General features: G+C 40.2%; 1 protein-coding gene across 2 annotated transcripts in view; it reads left to right on the top strand.

The window, feature by feature from the left end:
* Window positions 1–4: 4 nt before the first annotated feature.
* ZZEF1 (zinc finger ZZ-type and EF-hand domain containing 1) overlaps window positions 5–20,358 on the top strand; it is a 56,242-nt gene continuing 35,888 nt past the window's right edge. For both annotated transcript variants that reach the window (XM_056506991.1, XM_056506990.1), the window contains exons 1-18: window positions 5–365; window positions 4,420–4,564; window positions 5,585–5,779; window positions 6,664–6,835; window positions 8,228–8,427; window positions 9,418–9,628; window positions 11,139–11,255; window positions 11,468–11,646; window positions 12,703–12,801; window positions 13,835–13,926; window positions 14,904–15,052; window positions 15,594–15,705; window positions 16,784–16,999; window positions 17,494–17,594; window positions 17,927–18,096; window positions 18,842–18,975; window positions 19,257–19,327; window positions 19,752–19,866. In XM_056506991.1, coding sequence (XP_056362966.1) covers window positions 30–365; window positions 4,420–4,564; window positions 5,585–5,779; window positions 6,664–6,835; window positions 8,228–8,427; window positions 9,418–9,628; window positions 11,139–11,255; window positions 11,468–11,646; window positions 12,703–12,801; window positions 13,835–13,926; window positions 14,904–15,052; window positions 15,594–15,705; window positions 16,784–16,999; window positions 17,494–17,594; window positions 17,927–18,096; window positions 18,842–18,975; window positions 19,257–19,327; window positions 19,752–19,866 — 2,814 coding nt within the window. In that variant the 5' untranslated portion in view covers window positions 5–29. The remainder of the gene's footprint in view (window positions 366–4,419; window positions 4,565–5,584; window positions 5,780–6,663; window positions 6,836–8,227; window positions 8,428–9,417; window positions 9,629–11,138; window positions 11,256–11,467; window positions 11,647–12,702; window positions 12,802–13,834; window positions 13,927–14,903; window positions 15,053–15,593; window positions 15,706–16,783; window positions 17,000–17,493; window positions 17,595–17,926; window positions 18,097–18,841; window positions 18,976–19,256; window positions 19,328–19,751; window positions 19,867–20,358) is intronic.

Genomic DNA, 20,358 nt, shown 5'->3' with positions numbered 1-20,358 from the left:
GGCGGCTGCGAGGGGCTCCCGAGCGGCTCATGGGGACGGCGGCGAGCCACAGCAGCGAGGAGGAGGAGGAGGGTGCCGAAGAAGGCATGGAGGGGGCGGCCGGCGCGCCCCAAGCCGGCGCGGCCGCGCCGGCGCTGCCGCCGGCCGAGGTGCTGCTGGAGCAGGCCCGGCTGCGGGAGGCCACGGCGCGGCTGCGGGAGGCCGCCCTGCCCGAGCCGCTCGTGTCGCGGCACCACAGCGCGCTGGTGCGATGGCTGGAGGAGCGGCTGAGCCGCGGCGACGAGGCCGTGAGCCTGGAGCAGTTCTGCGAGGTGCTGGAGAGCGTGTCCCGGCTGGCGGCCGGGTCCCGCGGCGAGAGCGAGGAGGTGAGAGCCGCCGGGAGCGCCGTCCGCAGGGATCGGGGAGCAGCTCGGGCCGGGAGGAACCCTGGAGATCAGCCCATTGCACCCCCTGCCACGGGCAGGGACACCTTCCTGTAGCCAGGGTTGCTCAGAGCGCCGTCCAGCCTGGCCTCGGGCAATGGCAGGGATGGGGGTTCCCTCCGGGATCCGCCTGCCCGGGCCGGGCGCGGTCGGCCCCGAGGGGAGGGAGCGGAGGAAGCTCCGCGGGGCTGCTGGAGCTCGCTGTCCCCGCTGGCACCGGGTCCCTGCCATCCACACGGCCCTGGAGAGCCGGCCACACGTCCTGGTACATGGGAGAGGCAAGACCCCAGAGGATTCTGCACAAGTTTGGAAAAGCAGCAGCTGCTGTTGATATACAGCCTGTCAGATATCCCTTTAAAAAAAAAACAAAACTTCAGTCAGTTGTCAGTGATCATGCTCAGCAGCCACTTAAGAATAAAATGGGTATTTAAAGCAATATATCTGCTGTTGCTGCTGCTGGTGGCAGCTGAGAGCACAGGTGAGGTTGGAAATCCTGCCTGAGTAATTCTGCTGGATACTCAGTAGCGTTATCTGCAAGTCAAAGTTTGCCACGCTTAATTTTATTGTAGCTTTTTAAAACCAGCAGTGAAATTGTCGAGTATCTCTTTTACTGTGAAGCAGGGCTTTCAGAAAAACTTGGAAGAAAGTTGTGTAACAGAGATTCCCTTCCACAGACAGAAAGAGTTACGGTCAGCTTTTAATGGTGGAAGGGAGTAGCCTTCTTTCTGCTGAGATTCCCAGTTTTCCCCTTTCCTTGGGAAAGGATATGGAGAATTTAATGTCTAGAACACTTAAGCTTTAGCTTTACTCTCTAGCAATCCAAAAATGCAGCAGAATACCCTGTTGGGAATTCCACACTCACTTGAGAAAGTGGCTGTGCCTGAATTCCTTAGTGCAAGCAGTTCCTGAGGCTCAGCAGTCACTTCCTGCTGTCTTTGTTTTGCTCCCGAGTAGCAGAATAACTGTGTAAACTGTTAAATCGTGCACACACGCCTCAAATCAGTGCTGACAGGTCGACAAGGCTCCTGGAAACCTGAAGGAAATTCACTTTCATGTACAGATAGGTGTGTTTTTACCAGACTGGTTTAAGTAGCTTGGTAAAATGCTGCCTCCACTTCCAGTGCCTTTACAAGAAGATCCAGTAACAAGCACATCTTCATTTGTAACAACAGCAAGGGTGAAATTAGTCCATTGGGGTTCTTCCTGTTGGCACAAACAGCTGAGCTTTGTGGGCTGCAGAGATGTTTTGAGGATTGTCTGTATTTCACGTCCTCTGCATGGAGAATCTATTTGTTTTGGTTTCATTTCCTGCTCTAGGGAGTGGGGAAAAAGCTAGTCACAGGATTTACCGTGGTGAGGGTATGTGGTCACATTTGATCTGTCCTGTAAAGTCGAGATGTTGAGAGTTCTGTGGAAAAGCTTGATGTCATCGATTCTGCAGCTGGCACTAACCCACGAGCTGTGGTATTTGAGCTTTCCTTTTACACTGATGAGAAGTTTAGGCGTGGCAGGTCAATAGGTTTCACTTTTTAATGTCTGTAGAGTCCTGTCAGGCACAGCCCAGGCTTGATCTGTTCTGTGTTCTCAGTGCAGGGCTTTGAGCACAGACTTCAAATGTTTTATGAACAATGTTTAAATGCAAAATCTATTTTATAGATAAACTGAACTTCTGAATCCTTCTTAGTACTGCTTCAGCAGTTGTCATGTCATGTATCCAGCAACATTAATGCTGAGAGCAGAGGATAAAGTTCTCCCAAATCACCTTTTGGATACCTTGTGCCATCCAGCTCCTGAGCTGTGAGATGAGGGGCTGATTTTTCCATGTGCTGTATTTCCAAGCAACTCTCTCACTCATCATTTCCTATGAAAGATGCTTCTCACATGATTCATCATGTTCAGGGTTGAACTGTGTGGAGTTACTGCTTTTATGTAGGAGTAGGGTGAGCTGGATTGTGTAAGGCTGCTGTTGAATTGTATCATGTCCCAGTCCTGCACACAGCTCAAAAATTAAGTACAAGTTGACTCTCTCATTTTTCCCCCCACTTTTTTCTTTCTTTTCCCCATTACACAGGACAGCAGTGGAAATTGTGTGTGTTTTTTATCAAATACAGAGTTTAAGTTATACTGAACAGTCAAAAAATAATTTTAGAGTTCTAGATTTGGTGCAATCTCCTGAGATCATAGGAAGAGTTTAAAAATAAAAAACAAAATACTGCATTAAGAAGCAAAGAAAAGCATATAAGTAGTAATCCCTCCTTACATGAGAGTATAAAAAATTTTGTTTAAAGTATGTGTCAGCAGATTCAGCCTTGCTGCTTGTGTTTTATTGTGACCAGTAACATCACAAAACTTGTTCAATTTGTAGTTTAGTAATTGTGCAGTTTGACTTCAAATATGAGGAAAAATGGTGAGTGTGATGTGAAACTGTACATTGAATTGTTTTGGCACCTGAGTTATATCTATTAGAATTAATTCCCCCTGGCTTGTTGTCCTCAAGCAAAGGTGTTGGTTTTTTACTTTGGGATCTGCCCAGTGCCTGAGCTGGACTGGCCATGGTGCCTGCTGGATGCTCAGCACCAGCTTTGCTGCTCAAAGTGATTTTTTAAAGGTGATCATTATTAGCTTGGGTTCAACTGTGTGTATAATAAGATTTATAAAGCTTCCAAGCTAAAATCCAGCTCTGTACCACAAAAGGGCAATGAGAGCTTTTCTCAGCTAAAACACTGATTTTGATTCTATTCTCTTCTGAGGACTTTGCTCTCATTTTGGTGGTGTAATTATGTCATGGTTAATTGGCAGGTTATTTTGAGCTAATCATTTCAGGTTACTACTCTCTAGGATAGCACTGTTAATGGTACATCAAGCCTGATAATCAGGCAACAAACCAAGAGATTGAAGCAGGAGCTTCCTCCTGGGCAGCAGTGATCCCTTGACTCAGACACCTGTGAGATCATCTGTTCTTAGACTTGGCTTGGGTGGCTGAACATGGAATACAAAGTTCAGGGCAGTAAGTCTTGCTTGTAAAGAAATACCTTTTGTCAGTGTATTCCCAGTTTAGATGAAATAGGTGGCTGCTCCTGGAATACCCCATTTCTCTTTTGGAACAAATTCCATTTTTAGCAATTAAAAAGAAGTTTGTTTCAAAATTTAATCTGATTGTGAAAATATAGCCAGATTTTTAATAGTAATGTGCCACTGGATCATGAGTTCTCTGAAAAAGCTAGTTAAAGTAAATTACATTTACGAGCTTAGTTCTGTTTTATAAGCTCAGCTGAATAAAAATACCTTGCACATTTGTTAGTTCAATGCTGTGAAGTGCTGTGTGAGTTACTTTTTGTACATGCTCCACACAACTTTTTATATTAAATTTTTTATTAAGGTCAAAGTTAATAAAGCTGCCAGTGATTCTCTTCAATAAAAAAAATCTCAACCCTTTTCTAACTCTCTCCACTGTTTTCACAAATACTCAGACAAACTATATTAAATTGATATTTTGTGTAGGAAGACGGTTTATGGAAGGAAAAATCAAATGAAAAAATATTACTGTTCTTAGGACAATTACTTAAATAAAGAAAATGTGTAAACCCTGAAGGAATTTGAGTGGATGCAGTGAGAGAGGGATGCAGCAGTGATGAGTAATCAAAGGTGTGGCTTTTGGAACCAAACCACCCTCCAACTGAGGAGCTTCTTGGTGAACACCTTCCTTAAAGTCCCAGCAGCCACGGATGGATCCTGCTGATTCACTGGTTATATGATGGGCTGTCTCCACCTAAGCATGACTCCAGCTGGCTTTTATAGGAATGCAGTGCAAATACCTTCAAACTTGCTAAACACTGCAGATTTCCAGCCAGGCTGCTTCCAGTTACCATGAATGCAATTCTTGGGGAAATGGATTCTTTTGGTTTTGTTTTAATACTGTTGCAAAGCTTGTTGCTATGGTTTCTATGAAATACCTTAAGGAAATATACTGAAATAAATTTTTTTTGTTACTTTTCAGGCCTTTGCACAGTTTGATGCTGAAGGAGATGGCACTGTGGATGTGGAGAATATGCTGGAGGCTCTCAAGAATTCTAGTGGTGCAAATCTTCAGGGGGAGCTCAGCCATGTGATCAGGCAACTGCAAGCTTGTTCACTGGTGCCAGGTATGGGAGCAGAGTGTTGGAAGAAAGGGTTTCCCAAGCCCTGCCCCATAGAAGGAGTGCTGCTTCAATAAATTGCTTTAATAGCATTGCTTGTCCTAATCTTATCAAAACCATCCTCCAGAGGTTCTTGGTTCTATAGTGTCAAGCAAGTGGAGTTGCTGTAAATGAAACATTTTCCAGAATTACATGCAGAACTTCCTTTCACAAATAATGACTGTTTCCTTCTCTGTGTGACTGGGGAGTGTCTTACCCCTGTTTGGTTTATCTCACAGACAGAAAAGTGTACCTTGCAGAATTTTGGTGAGTGCCCAGTTAATGCAGTCTTGTACTTGGTAACTGAAGGAATAAATCCTCCATGGAGTCTGTTCCAGGGGATGAGTCACAGATTTTATTATTATATTGTTACTCAGCATTTGAAATCCTGATAAAACATAATTCAGATTTTATGGTTTCTAGTTCAGAAAGGGTCAGTTTCCAGAATTTGATTTCTGGGATAAGTGTCAGTTACTGGCTTTCCTTCCAAGTGTTTGATGATAAGTGGCTAAAGGGGATTTGCCTTAAAGGATCAGACAAGAAACACTAGAACTGGCTACAGAGAACTCAGAGGAGAGGACTTAGAGAGTGCTGTTGTGTGCATGTAAATGCACTGGAATTCAGAGTACCAGTGTTGAGGAGCTGACATTTCTGACCAAGTTGGTGGAAAGCACTGGGCACCTCTTTGGGAATAATCCACAATGCCAAAGGGGGCTCAGTGTAGCTCAGGGTGAGTGATGCAAGCACCTGAACTTGTTAACCAGTAGCAACTGCTTCATTTTGATTTTGGAGGTAAGGGTTTGGACAGCAAAATAAACATAAGATTTTGGTAATTGTTTTGAACTCCTTCAGGCATTTCAAGTCACTGGCAAAAATATTTTCCTGCACTTTTCCCTGCTGTAGAGGTTGCAGAATTGAGCTGCATTCTCTCATAGCTTCACATCCTTCTTACCCTGTGGTACCCAAGGAGATAATGTCTCTTTCTAGGGTTTATTGATATATTTTCTGAATCAAAAGAGCGCCTGGGCCTTCATGCCTCCATGATCCTGAGGTTCCTGCACCGGAACCGCATTTCCAGCACTGCCATCCCTTACCCAGTGCTGGAGTACTTCAACAACATCTGCACCATGCGCTCCTCCGTGCTCAAGGATTCTCTGGATCGGCTTCTCCTGAAAGAGAGAGGTATGCAATGGCTGCCCTTTTACAGGTGCTAATGTGACCATGGCTTTGAAAAAGAGACTACAGATAGAATGAAAAGCTTTCCTTACTATGTCACCTCTAACAGGCCTCATGTTTTCTGAAGTTGATCTGCATGCTTCTGTGGATTTTTGTTGGTTTTTGGAAGCACATAAATTAATTAATTAATGAACTACCCAGCAATCTGAGTAACACTCTGGAATGTTCTTATCTTTCTCCTGGCCTGGTTCAGAATCCATGGTTACTCATTTGTGATATTCTGTATTCAGTCAAATATCTCTGCTAGTTGCTGGAAACTTAGTTTCCATGTGAAGGTGGATGTTTTCTGAAGGTGACTGTTCAATATTAAAAGATACTTTATCATTTTGGACTGGATCTTTTACTGTATCTCTGGTGGGACTGGCCTGTTTCCTACAGGGAGGGCTCCTTTTCTTTAGAGCTTGACTAGATATTTTCAGATTTCTGCACTTCTATTGAAATAGATCAAGTTACATGGGAAAGAGAGTGCTTTGTCCCTTTCCTAAAATACATGAGTTGAAGTTTTCTCCATTGTAATTTACTTTTCCCTTTCATCTATTTGTACTTGGGCACAAAAATAATAAAGCACTGGTGAGGCCAGTAATGAAAGGGGTAGATAAAGGCTATTGAACTCCAGGGAATGGAGGTGTTTTCATGCTGAGAGTGGTAGATAGAGATTATTGCAATTTCATCTGAAATGAAACTTTGCTGTCTCCTAGTTTCTGTCAGAAACAGTCCTTTGGGGGCTGTGTTTTGTGCCAACAAGTTAATTTGTGTGAGAGAGTTCTTACAAAGGTACAGCAATACTCAAAACAGGCCAAAGAAAAATATTCTGAGTGATTTCTTTGCAGAATACCCCAGTGATCTGAATGGTAATCAGGAGTCAGACAAGCTGAAGTCTGTCACAAAGTGCTACACACACATCGAAACCTCCTCCAATTCCGCCGATATCGACAAGATGACGAACGGAGAAACTTCCTCCTTCTGGCAGTCGGACGGGAGCGCTCGGTCCCACTGGATCCGGTGAGCTCAGGGCTGGGGCTCTGATCCTCAGCCCCTGGGCTGTGGGGCTGCCTTCATCCTGTGGGTGCCAGCTGCCCCAGGGCTGCTCCATCACTCCCCTCCTCAGCTGGGCAGCGGAGGGAAAGTGTAACGAAAGGCTCTTGGGTCAAGGGCAGGGAGAGCTCTCTCATCTACTGCCATCACAGAAAAAACACTCTTGGTTCAGGGAGTTTAGTTCAATTTATTAAATCAGGGTGGGGTTAGGAGAAACAAAACCAAATCTTCCCCCTTTCTTCCCAGGCTTAGAGAAAAACGGAAGAGAATTTCTCTCCTCCCCTCCAGAGGCACAGGGGGATGGGGAATGTGGGCTGCAGTCAGTTCATCACATGCTGGCTCTGCCTTCCTCCCACACTCCTTCCTCCCCTGACTCCTTCCTCTTCAGGGGCAGGACTCACACCCTTCCCCTGCACCAGGGTGGGGTCCCTTCCATGGCAGACAGTCCCTCTCAAAAGCTCCAGTGTGGGTCCTTCCCATGCAGTGCAGTAACAGCATCACAGAATATTGAGTTGGAAGGGACCCCCGAGGACTGTCAAATCCACATCTTAAGTGTATGGCCCCTGTGGGGATGAGTCCCTCTTCCTGAGGGTCCCCCATGAGATCACAAATCCTGCCAGCAAGCCTCCTGCAGCACACACTGCTCTCCCCATGGGGACATAGGTCCAGTTCCAGCAACTTCTCACACCCTGTAGTCCCCCACTGCTAAAACCTTGTCACACAAACCCAATACAGGTGTAATTGAAAATAGCTGGAATTAATGGGTGACAGATGAATACATATAAAAGCAGAAGTCATTCATCTCTGCATAAAATTTAAAAGCCTGACTGCCAAGTCACCTGTAAAATGCCTGTATCTGCTGTGGTTACACACAGACTCGTTGTATAGTGAAGCTTTCCAAGCTGTAATACAGATTCACTGGTTGGTGCTTGAATAAAAACACTTTGCCACTGTCCAGGAAGTTCCATGAAACTGAGATGCTCAAGGAAACACAAATATTTAGTTGTTTATTTCAGTGGTAGAGCTAAGAATGTGTGCTTCAAAGGAAAAAAAAAATCTCATTTTGGTCATTATTGACATTGCATTTTTATGCCTGAGGAAGAAATTCTCAGTTGAATATATAAATAGAAAATTCTACAGTCTCTGAGACAACTTTTTCTAAATGAAAATTTTTTAACTTGTTCACCATGGTATGGTGTTAAGAACATCTGTGAAGCATTAGGTATATTTCAGAGGATTTATTTGCATTTGCACCTATTATATATACATATATATAATATTATAATATATAATACTAAAAGCACAATGCATGACTTACCTTCTCTTTGCAAGAACTGTTTTCTCTTCTTTGCTTTGCAGTTTAAAGATGAAACCAGATGTGGTTTTGAGACACCTGTCCATTGCAGTGGCAGCCAGTGACCAGAGTTACATGCCACAGCAGGTGACAGTGGCAGTGGGAAGGAATGCCAGCAGTCTCCAGGAGGTCCGAGATGTTCACATTCCAAGCAATATCACTGGCTACGTAACACTGTTGGAAAACGCTAACATTAGTCAGATGTGTGAGTCAATAAAGATACCATTGGGATATTGCTTTGGTGCTTTTTGGAAGGTGAAACCTTGGGTAGATCATGGAGAGATGTGTTGAAGTGTCAGTAACCAGGGGTGACACTTTGGGCCTTGTTGTTGGGTCAGAGAAATTGTTTTAATTCTAGTTTAATTTCTAGGCTGTAAGAGAATCTTCTGAGCCTTTCTCTGTAATGTGGGTAAGGGTTGAAGAGAAAAATTACTAAAGATGCAATTTTAGCCTTTCAATGTGAAGACATGGGGCAGTTTAAAATATCCTTGCTTGCAGTGAAAGCATATGTTGGCTGATAGTATCGAGCTAAAAATCTGTGTTTTTTGGTACTGAAACTCTGAAGTTGGTTCAATGTAATGCAGATTTTATTTTTGATTCTAGTAGCTCTGTGGGTGCTATATTGGAATCAATCAAGAAAAGCTGCTCCTTCCTTAGATGGTTTCTACAGCTTCAGGAATTTTGTCCCTTCAGTTCCAAAAAATGCTTTTCCCTGAGAGGAGCTGTCACTGCCACAGAAGTGGGCAGCAAGGATGTTGCTCCTCAGAAGTAATCAGGACAATGCCATCTGTGCAAAATTATTAAGGACTTGTGTGAAAATTTTAATGTAACTTTAAACTTTGCCTTTAGGCTTTTCCCTATTATGTCCACAACCACTTGCTTCCAAGACACTTCCTATGTATGTAGGTAGGAAGTGAAATAATCTACAGTCTGTTTTCCACTTTGAGGATATTTTTATTACAATTTCTCCTAGTTTCTAGCCATAGCATCTGTAATGGATCCACAGGCTATTTGTGCAAAGGCTGAATTTTCCAGATCAGTGTGTCTGGCTGTCCATATCAGGCAGTGCTGTTCCATATCTGCCATTACTTTTCCAAGAGTTCCTGCACTGATTAAATGTTTGCAATATCTGGATTCTTCTAGCTCTAATCTAGCAGAAGAAATGGGAAGAAAACGCTGTGTTGTGTTTTGGCAGATGTGCAGATAAACATCAAGCGTTGCCTTAGTGATGGGTGTGACACCAGGATCCACGGGCTGCGGGCCGTGGGCTACCAGCGCGTCAAGAAGGTGGCGGTGTCCGTGTGCGACGCCTCGGCCATCTGGTACTGGTCCCTGCTGACCTCTCTGGTGACAGCTTCCATGGAAACCAACCCAGCATTTGTTCACACCATTCTGCAGAACACTCAGTAAGTACCAAACTTGCATGAGGTGGGATTTTATCTACCTCTTAATTTTTTTAAGAAATCCTTCTGGCTTTAGTAAGCAATCTGCCATATGTAACTGGTTCCCACTCCCTTCATTAAGGTGTTTAAACATCTTTTTCTGTCTCATTGTTCAGATTTTTTATGTTTTCCTTCTATCCACTTGCACATACTAGAACAAGTGTAATTCTCCTGGCTGTTTCATCTAATCTAGTTGTTAAACCATGACTGAATGGACACTGAGAAATAGATTTTTCACCGATCCATTTACTTGTAATGACTTTGAGTAGCCTAAAATTAATTCAGTTTTCTTGTCCAGAATTAATAATCAATAAAATTAACATCTCCCCCTTAGGACTGAAGGTTAATTTAGCTTAATTTTCAGCAGATTTCTCCTTATGTAATGCCTTGTCATGCATTTTATGGGGATGTAGTTGAGTATATGCATCATCTCCATGCAAATGTTTGCTTGTGGTGGTTGGCCATTTTCTGTGTAATGTTTCCTTGTTTGATTGCCAAACACTTCTGCTCGATGACTTGAAGGATTGGAATCCTAATAAAACCTCTCCACACCCACATGAGCTTTTACAGAGCTCAGTTAGCACAATGTCACTGAAAAGCAGAGCTGTCATTAGGTTAATGAATCCTGTAGGCTGAAGTCCACTAAGCCTATCTTTTAATTTATCATCTGTGAAATCTCTTTAAAGTTTAGATAACTTCATACATGCTCATGCCTTAGACAGGCCCATAGTTGCAGGCTTTGCTGAAACTGAGGGCCTTCAGTTTTGGTGAAGTTCAGATAGTTTTTAGAAATATAACATGAACACTGAGCTAATAAAGCATTAAAATTATATTGGAGAAATCCTGACTAAAATCATGCTTTCAGGAATTAGATTCAGTGTTTAGAATTATAAAGCAGAAACCTCAAACTTTAGAATTGAATGGAACAACTGTAATACTGAATGGGAAAACTTTAGTATTGGATGGAATATCTTTGGTGACACTGCTTAAGAATTCCTAATTTCAGGGGTTATCACATAACCTTTGGAAATTCAGGAAAATTCTGATTTAAGATAACAAGTATGTTTCTTACTTTGTCTAATTATTCTGAGGGAATTTAAAATCAATCTTCCCTTTATGCACATCTCTTGCTCAATTCTAGACCAATTTAAAATATAGCAGTGCTTGGACACTAACCTATTTCTAATGCTGTCACAGATTTATTTTAAAACACCTTGATATGTTTGTCTCATTAAATCTGAGATTGAGACTAGATTCAAGATTACCCAGCAGTTATTGAACTTTCTCTTTAGAATGCAATACTGTTGTTCCCTTTTGAAGAGATTCTCTGTGTAAATATATTTTGTGCACTCAGAAGGAATTTTCAGAGACCTACCCACACAAAACATGAAGATTTAAGCACCTAATTCACATTAGGAGGCTTTTTTCTCCAATTCTTCCTGGTTTCCTGACATTATATTTCACTTTTTCCTAGGAAAGCGCTGCAGCACATGCCACCTCTCTCCCTAACACCAGGCTCCACAGATTTTTCAAGCTTCTTATCACCAAATGTTTTGGAAGAAGTAGATAGCTTCCTTATCAGAATAACAAGGTGAGCTTGTGTGGTTGATGCAGCGGGAAGTGGTTTAGAAGAATCTGTAAATCAAATTTTTACATCTTTACTCACCTGCTTTTTTTTAAGTATCTTGAAAAATAGAAATACATCAAGAAGCAGGCACCTGAGGGATTCTGTGGCAGCTTGTCTTTATTGGAAAACAAAATGTCCCAGATTCTCTTTTCACACTGCTGTTTTTTCTCTCCCAGTTGCTGTACTACTCCAGAGGTGGAGCTGACACTCCTGGCCTTTGCCTTAGCCCGGGGGAGTGTTGCCAAAGTGCTGAGTTCCCTTTGTGCCATCAGTGATCATTTGGACACTCCATACAAGGCTTCCTCACTTATCTCTTCCATGGCTTCAGTCAGACAGAACCTGCTCTATAAATATGGTAATGGAACTATCCTGGCTCCTTTCTTGTACAGGCTTAACAAAATACACAGCTCTGAGTTGTTCCACTTGGTGGGTTTTAAAATTATCCAAATCTTCTTCATTAAAAACTGTCACTGAAATCACAACCTATGAACTGAACTGCCTGAAAAGTTGGTGGTTGATCATCTTTCTGTGATCAAAGAGTTAAACCAAGTAGGATCTTCTCAAGGGAGGAAACATGAACTTTATAGATCATGGCCCCTTTATCAGGATAGTGAGGATGGTGTTTGTGTTGCTTAAAAGGCAAATGACAGGAAGTATTTTTCTTCTTCCATTAAAACATTTGTGTGTGTGAGTGAGCCTCAGTGAGTGCTCTCTCCTGTGGGCACATGGAATTTAAGATGCATTTTGAATGTAATGTCATTAGCATCTCTTTATGGTTCTTTCACTTTTATAAGTTGAGTTAAAATTAAGTTTTTATCATCTGAGTATGCCATGAATGTAGAGCTGTTCATGGTCTGGCATCAGGTGGTGATTTTGCTGTATTTGCTGTACTTGTTTGATAAATTTGTATTTTCTCAGGTATCAACTTCTGAGATTCTCATTAGTCTCCCATGAAGAATTCTACCCTTTATTTGGCTTTAGTATGTTTTTTTTCAGTACTTCTTGTCTTGTGCCAAAGAGCACATGGATTATTTTATAATTATTGATGTTTACTTTTGAAAATTTTGAAAATTGGTTCATTTTCCCCAGACTAGCTAATGCCTTTTGTAAGTGGTATTGTAAGTGGTATTTAATGGATTGTGAATTCCAAAGTGTGACAATAGTTGAAGGAACATTAATTGAATTTCATGAATTGAATTTCATGGTCCTTCTGTCTGTATCTAAAGCTTTAGATTAATGTGTCTCTCATATTCCAGTTTCCCTCCCCTTATTTGGGTCTTATTTGGACAGTGGGAAAAAATCTCATAGTATTATAATTTTTTAAATTTTTTTTTCTGAATATAGAATTTTGAAAAATATATTTTACCATTTCAAATAAATTTGTTAAACCTGTTGATTTTTTTTGACTTAGGAAAGCCTTTACGACTCACTCTGCAAGCATGTGATGTAAAGGGAAAAGAAGATAAATCAGGGCCTGAAAACCTCCTTGTAGAGCCATGGACTGGGGATGGTAAGAGGCTGGACTTAAAATCCATAATATTAGAATCATAAAATCATTTAAGTTAGGTGATTCCAGCAAACATAATGATTGTTAACAATGCTGTGATGGTGTCCCATATTTACTTATATATATTTGATTCTTTATAGTTTTATGCTATGGAAAATTTGAAATTTAAAAAAAACCAAAAAAACCAAAACAATATATAAATTTGATTTTGCAGTACTGTGGATTTCTCATAAACCAGTTTATAGTCAAAACAAGCCAACCATACAAAAAGTTTGGATTTTGGAGGCAGTTATTAATATTCTATGTGGAAGTCATTAGCGAGCTGTCACAGGGAATATTCTCCCAGAGCACACTTTGTGGGCTGAAGTCATGAATCACTGTTAGTTTCCCAAATATTGGTTGGGAGAGAGTTTGTAGAGATCATTCAAATTCTCACAGCACGTGCCTATTAGTTCTCCCTTGAAGCCTCTCTTTGTTAATGCAATGCTTTTATGTACTGGATACAACCTAAACAAAGAGATTTGTGTTTCTTGACTTCCTTTTTAAGTGAAATGCCACCTAATCTTTTTTTTTTATTATTAGTTTATTGTCTTGTGCTGTGCTACTGGTAAATGAAAGCCATTGTGACAGAAAATCAGGCACATTCTAAATGCTTATTTTACACCTCTGTTTGTTCATGTGTATTATTTGAGTTTATTCTTTAGGCATTTTGTGGCTTGTCTACTGTTGTTTTGTGGGTCACAGTTTGGGGGACTATTCACTGAGTTCAATGAGTAGAGCCACAAGCTAAATTATTTGGTAATTACTAATAAACTTTGAAAAGAAAATATTCTTGAAACTGCTGTAGATATTGCAGTGCCCAGAGAGATACTGCCTGTGTAAAATACAATTATTTGGAACCATTTGCTAATGAGTATGTCACTGGAAAACCACTGTGGTTTTGTTTCCCCCCTTCAGCCCACAATCCCAGTATTCTCTTTCCAACACCTTGCATTGGCACTCATTCAAACTCACTCTGTTCCCACTGCTGCTTTAGGTTTTCTTACTGAAACTGGGAGAACCAGAGCAAGTATCATTCTTTCTACTGGAACTGAATCTTCATTTCAAGTGACACAAATTAGAGTAAAGGTATGTAGTTGTTGGGAGCTTTTGAAGTAGCAGACTTATTTTTTTCCCCTAGAGGTGGAATTGAATTTGGATATTTTTCATATGAACTGAAATTTAAATTCATTGTGAAATACTATTATTTTAAAGTTTTTCTTCAATGTAAGTCAGGGAACTTCAGAAAAATGAGGGCTTAAATTGTTCCAGGGAGCCACAGGCATGTAATAAAGACATTTATTTTATATTGATTTTATCTGTATCTTGCAATATATATCTCAAGCCAGAGACTCTTTGCTTTATGGTTTCACTCTGAAGTGTGTGGATTTACATGCAAGATCTTTTCTCTTACATTTAAAATAACTTTTTGACTCTGTGAATAACAGATATCAAGATACAAAGCATGTGAGTTCAGATTAAATGAAGGTATTTCAGATTCTGTTTAGACACCAGTGTGATTTGAACATTTGGTGTGACTGTTAACTGGTTTCAAAGGAAGGTCTTGTGATTAAATCTCATGGCCAAGACAAAACTTCAGTGAGGTTTCTGCAGCTGAATTGGCTTGTTTATTGAAGGCAAAGCAGTGGTATTATTTAATTCTCAGAGCAACAATGCATATTTCTATGTCAAAGAGATTTAAACATGAATGGACTTCTGGCAAGTAAATTCTAACTGGAGAGGGATAGGCAGCTGAGTTGTTTTGCAGTGTAGTGATATTAATAGGGAAATGTGATTTTAGTTTTGTTTATTTTTTTAAATGTAAAAAGAAAACAAAAGTACAATGGGAATTAATATGGGGAACTCTGATTAATGTTAGTGTGCTGGCAGGGTGATAAATACACTAAATAATAAGCATGTCCATGATCTCAATTCAGTGGGTTACAGACTATTTCATACCACTTCTCTAAATGTATTTAATTTTCCTGTGCAGAGGATTGTCAGGATTTGTTGCTTTCCATAAGTTCTTGTTTTCCTTACTGCCCTGCTGTGGATTTGCCCTTCAGGTGCGGCGAGGAGCCATCGGGGCTCAGTGTGGGCTGGTGTTTGCCTACAATGGTGCCTCAGAAAAGTTCCATGCTGAGGAACACTTCAAAAGGTTTGAGAGCTACGACAAATGGAAGCTGAGGGAATTCAAACAGTTTTTGAAAACCAGGTATAAAAGGATTTTTGCAATGCATACATGAAAAATGAATGTTATATTTGATCGTTTTGCAATGCCACTGGAACTACTGAGAATTGTTCCAAGTGACTTAAAAATGGTACATCATTTAATTGTTAATTGTTTGATTTTAATGAGCCTCAATATGATGTGTTGAATGAAAAATGTTGAAATATGAAATATACCTGTTGTTTTCAGCCACTTGATTTAAGAGCCTGTTACAAAAGGGATATAGCAAAACAAAACAAGCATTCTACTTGAGGTGCAGATCAATGATAACAAAAATTTTTAAATTAAGTTTTATTCAATCAGTTTTCAGAACTGTTGCTTAGGAGTAAGGGGAGGTTAAGGGGCTGTGACAAAGATTTTCTTGATTTTTCTTTTACCTTTCATGTGATAGAGTTTTGGGTTTGTGAAACTTTCTGTTGTCTATCTTTATAGCCATAACATCCTCTAAGTATTTTGTCAGAGTATCACCTTTGCAATGTGTCTAAACTTTTCCTTTAAAAAGTGTGTTCCATTCTTTTATACACAGAAGCAGTTATTCATGTGATGATTTGGGAGATGATGATCCTATTGGCTGGTTTGAAGTAGATGAAGAATGGGATGAAGTTGATGTCAAAATGCAGCAATGCAGAGTTGCCAAAGTAAGAGCCCACAAAAACCCCTTGGCCCAGTCACAATGAACAGGGGCTCTTTTCTGTGCCAACTGAAATAAACTCAATTCTATTTTGAGAGGGAAAACTCTACTGTAGAGAGAAAAAAATTAATAAGCTTCTAGTTATATGAATAATTCAACTTTTGTCCTCTGAACTTTTTTTTTTCTCTGTATGCATATATATATATATATATATATATATATATATATATATATATAGCTGTAGTTGAGTGGTGCTTCATGTTCAAATTTAATGCAAAGTTATGTGATAATGTGCAGATGACTGGTTTTTATATGATTGTTGGTTTATTCTAGTATCTACACCATTTAACTACTGTGTAGTCATAGCATTTATTCTTTCAGAGCCAGATTCTTCAATCCATGTTTCAGTGGACAAACAATTACAATGTATTTCCTGACCCAGGGAATGGAGACTTTCATTTTGAGAATGGCAGAAGATTGTATTGATTTGTGGTGCTTGGTGCATTTGTAGGGAAGGTTGCATTTCAGACCATGGTTCTGGAATCGGCTCTTGTGGTTCCCCAGTCCATTCTGTGGGAATTAAGAGAATTGGTGGCATTGCTGTGTCAACTGAGATTTTTTTCTAAATGTTGCTGCTTGCTAAGTTAGTGCTGCTACAGAGTAACTGAGTACATGTGGATGGCAGGACTTGCTGTTGCTTCAGTTTTGTACTCTGCACCTCACTGAGAACAGACTGATCAAAGTATGTTCTAAATGTTACATATTGATCCTCTGCTTGCTTATAAATGCAGCTAATAATTCTTTACCCTGCAAGAATACTGTAGCTGTGGCAGTGAGGAGCAGTGTGTGCAGAAAGAATGAACTGATAATGAACTAAATAACTTTGCAGGCACCTGTAGAGGTTATAGAACCATCCCTGTGATTTTTTGGAAGTAGGGAGAGATCAAACTTAGCCTGAATATTAGGCTCAGTATTTTAAATCTCTGGAGGTGATAAACAAGGGACTAAGGCTTCCCCCCTCAATCCTCATCTGCTTGCACTCAAGCCTTTTAAACCCAAATCTTGTGCTATTTTTGTCTGCCTAGTACTTGATGATCAAGTTCCTGTGCACCAGACAAGACTCAGCAGAGCGGCTCGGGGTGCAAGGGCTGAGTGTTCTGGGCTATCTGCGGCCCCCGCGAGAGGAGCCCTGCAGGACCATCAGCTGCCTGCAGTGCAGGAAAGCTGAGGATGACACCGTTTGTGGCACAACTCTGCTCCTCAAGACACTTCATTTCATCCAGCAGCTGGCACAGGACCTGGTATTTTTATTTCTTTGTGTTTTTTAAGCCTGTGTTTGCCAAGCTAGAAGGAATAAGGCTGTGTGAACAGCTGTTGTGAATGGGCAAAGAAAAGTTGGGGTACTTTTAAGAAAGGTTAAAAAGCATGTTGTGGAAAAAAATATTTCTGAAAAATAGAATTCTGTGTATTTTTTGCTGGAGGTTTATTATTTCAAGTTAAATTAGATGGAGAGGTGGTGGTTATAAATTCTCCTGGTGGTAGAGAAAAGGGGTGGGGTCCTAGAAATCCAGGAAGAGGGAAGGATTCTGTGAATAAGAAGGTTTCAGCATGAACTGTCACGTTTAGCCACCAGAATATCCATGAAATAATTTAAACTGGAATTCATGTTAGCTGCAAATTTGTAGGAAAGCTGGCTGTGCTTTCCTTCTAGCCCAGTGCTTAGGGTTTTATGTTTTACAGGTGTGTTCTGTATAGAGTTAACTTTCCAATCCTGCATTTTCTTTGCCTTTTTAAGGTTCAGCAGAAGGAGAGTGGATTAAGATACAAGTCATTTTTAGATTTCACAGGCCTTGATTTGCAGCTGTTCTGGAATTTTTACAATAAACTACACCAAAAGTAAGTTTCTTCTTTAGTCTCTGCTGAAGCACTAATCAGTGTATGTGTGTATAAATAAAATATGCTTTGTTTAGTTACAGCAGTTTGTTCTTAAACTACATCATTTACATAAATAACATTTCCCTACTGCTGCCATATGGACTTTTAACTATAAAGTGATGGAGAAGCTCGAGCTGTAGATTAATTGAGCTTGTAGCTACACTTCCTTTGGCTGTGTCTCTCCACTCAGTGGTTTTTATCTATCTGAAATGGTGGCTTTCATAGCAAAACTTATTTGGTGCAAAAGAGCTGCTTTTCTAATTTTTGCTTCTGTTTGTTATATCTTCTTACAGCCCAAGGGAAGAATGTATCTTTGCTCAAACACTGCTATTGCAGCTTCTCCAGAGCTGCTTCTCTGTACTTACTGGAGATAATAAAACTGCTAAACCTCAAGAAACTCCTCAGAGCAAAACAGCTGGTCACACAGAAGCTGCAGAAGAGCTTTATAGACATATGTGTGAAGGTAATTTTTATTCAATATATATTGACTGTTTTGTCTGTTAAGGTTTGGGAAAAGATATTCATTCCTAGAGGCCAAGTCAGCTCCTGCTCCTTTGTTTCTCCTTCAGGTCAGTGTGTGCTAATTAACACTAGAAACTTTACTTGGCCCAAAGAAATGGTTTTGTAGATTTTCTGAAAATGTGGTCTGGAAGCAGCTGCAATAGAAAACTCCTTTTGAACGTGTCAACCTGCTTGTGTCACCAGGGAATGTGACCCTTTGATTATAACATTACTGGAGTTTATTTATTTCTGATATTACATATCAGCATAAATGAGCTCATGAGCAGACTGTGAGGTTTACAGGGACACAGGGAAGATTCTGGAGCCAGTGAAGAGAATGGGAATTACACATAAGATTTCATTGGAAGTAGGGTTGCACACTGTTCAAGCATAATGTGAAGACTCTTCTGCAAAGTGAGCTAGAGGAAAAACACTTTATATAGAATCTTGAAAATTTTATTGGCTTTGATGGGTGTCAAGTTACAATTTTCTTAGAAATCATTGACTTGGTGAATAGATATACTCTTTCTTAACATAAATCTTTCTTGCTATAAGTTAAAGTTTCCCCTCATTTTCTATATGTATAATGGGATTGCAAGGGCTTGAAATTGTGTGGACTAACTAACATTTAATTCAGTTGTGCCTCTAACATATTAGATGGGGTATTAATTAGAACTTGTAATTTTGTTTCCTTTTTGTATGAGCAGTAGTGGATATGGAGGACAGTAACTCCATGCCAATGAAAATGCTGAAAGAGGAAGTTAAGAACACCTTACTCGGTGGAGCAGCAGTTTTTTTCCCAGACAGACAGACCAGGAGGCAGCAGCTCTTCACCATGATGGTAAACACTGAATGAGAAATTGTTTCTTTAGTGCCTTTCTTTATGCAGAAAAGAGGACAAATCTGAGTAGTTGTTCTCAAATAATACATACTTTGTCCCTTATTTTCTTTCTTTACCTCTTTTTACCCTTCCCCTTTTCTCTCTGCAGCTTAGACAAAGAAAGAGGAGCTAACCCTGCCTTTCTAACAAAAAATGAATAATAGAACACAGAAATTAGAATTCTTTGTCACAGAGGAGGAAAACAGAATGTATCATAAAAATAAATCTTTTTCCTTTTCTAGAAAAACATCACAGAGCAAGAGCATAAGCAATCTCTACACCTTGCCTTCAGATCCTTGTGTACCCACTTCAGGTAAGGGGTCCTGAGATTGAAAATATTTGTCTGATACCCCTGACATATATACTTGTTTATAAGTTTGTACTTAATCCTTTTTAGAAATGTTACTCTCCTGAACAAGAATTCTCTGAAATAATCAACTAATGTTGATTACTCAATATTTTGATTAACTGAATAGCTCTATAAAACACTGGCCAAGGTTGGTGCTGAAATCACAGTATATTGCTCTTAGGCTTTTCCTAGGCTGTCTTCCAATTTTTAAGTAATTGTTTGTCAATGCTGATGGTTGGTATTGATTTAATTAGCCCGGAGTAATCAGAACACAAACTTTTGATTTTCATTGTAATTATTCAGTAGGATTTGACAAAAAAAACCACTAAATTTCTGGTTTGGAACTGTTTGGAACTCGTTGGTTAATAAGAATATCTTTGTTTTGTAGTGATCAAGATCCAGGTGGACTCTTACTATTACCAGAGAAAGGAATTTCTGCAAATTTTGACATAAGTGAAGTATTATCAGTCATGGACACCCTTCTGCTTGTGGCAGCAAGAGAGGTAAGAGAGCTTTGCTTCTGCTTCTTGGTCATGGGTTTTGTAGGCACTTAAACCCAAGCTGCTTCCCTGCCATGGATCCTAAGGAGCAGCTTCCCTGCCCTTCTGAATACAGCTGCTGTGCCAGTCAGTAGGATTAGCTTTTCCAGCCAGTTGAGTGTTTTCCTTTAGCATTAACATTTCATAATAGTAGAAGAGGAAATGAATAATATATTTCCAGTATGAAATATGTAAGATGTGGTGTTTTTCCATAGCATTGAAAAGACTTATGGAGAAACACTGAGATACAGAAGGAGTCATTCCATTTTGAGAGGAGAGGATTGGGCATGTCACTAAGGGAGGTGGAAATGGAGGAGGGTTATTTACATATGTAGAGAAACTGTGCTGAGAGCATTGAGTGACTCATATGTAGCTGTTCCTATTTAAAATTGTGATATATCAAAACAAAATGCATCACTTGCTACATGGTGTTACATGCTGCTTGTCATTTGCATT

The sequence above is a fragment of the Oenanthe melanoleuca genome, chromosome 19 (assembly GCF_029582105.1).
Source record: "Oenanthe melanoleuca isolate GR-GAL-2019-014 chromosome 19, OMel1.0, whole genome shotgun sequence".
Taxonomy (NCBI): domain Eukaryota; kingdom Metazoa; phylum Chordata; class Aves; order Passeriformes; family Muscicapidae; genus Oenanthe; species Oenanthe melanoleuca.
Note: the sequence above shows the minus strand (reverse complement) of the source record. Positions and strands in the feature narration are given on the sequence as shown.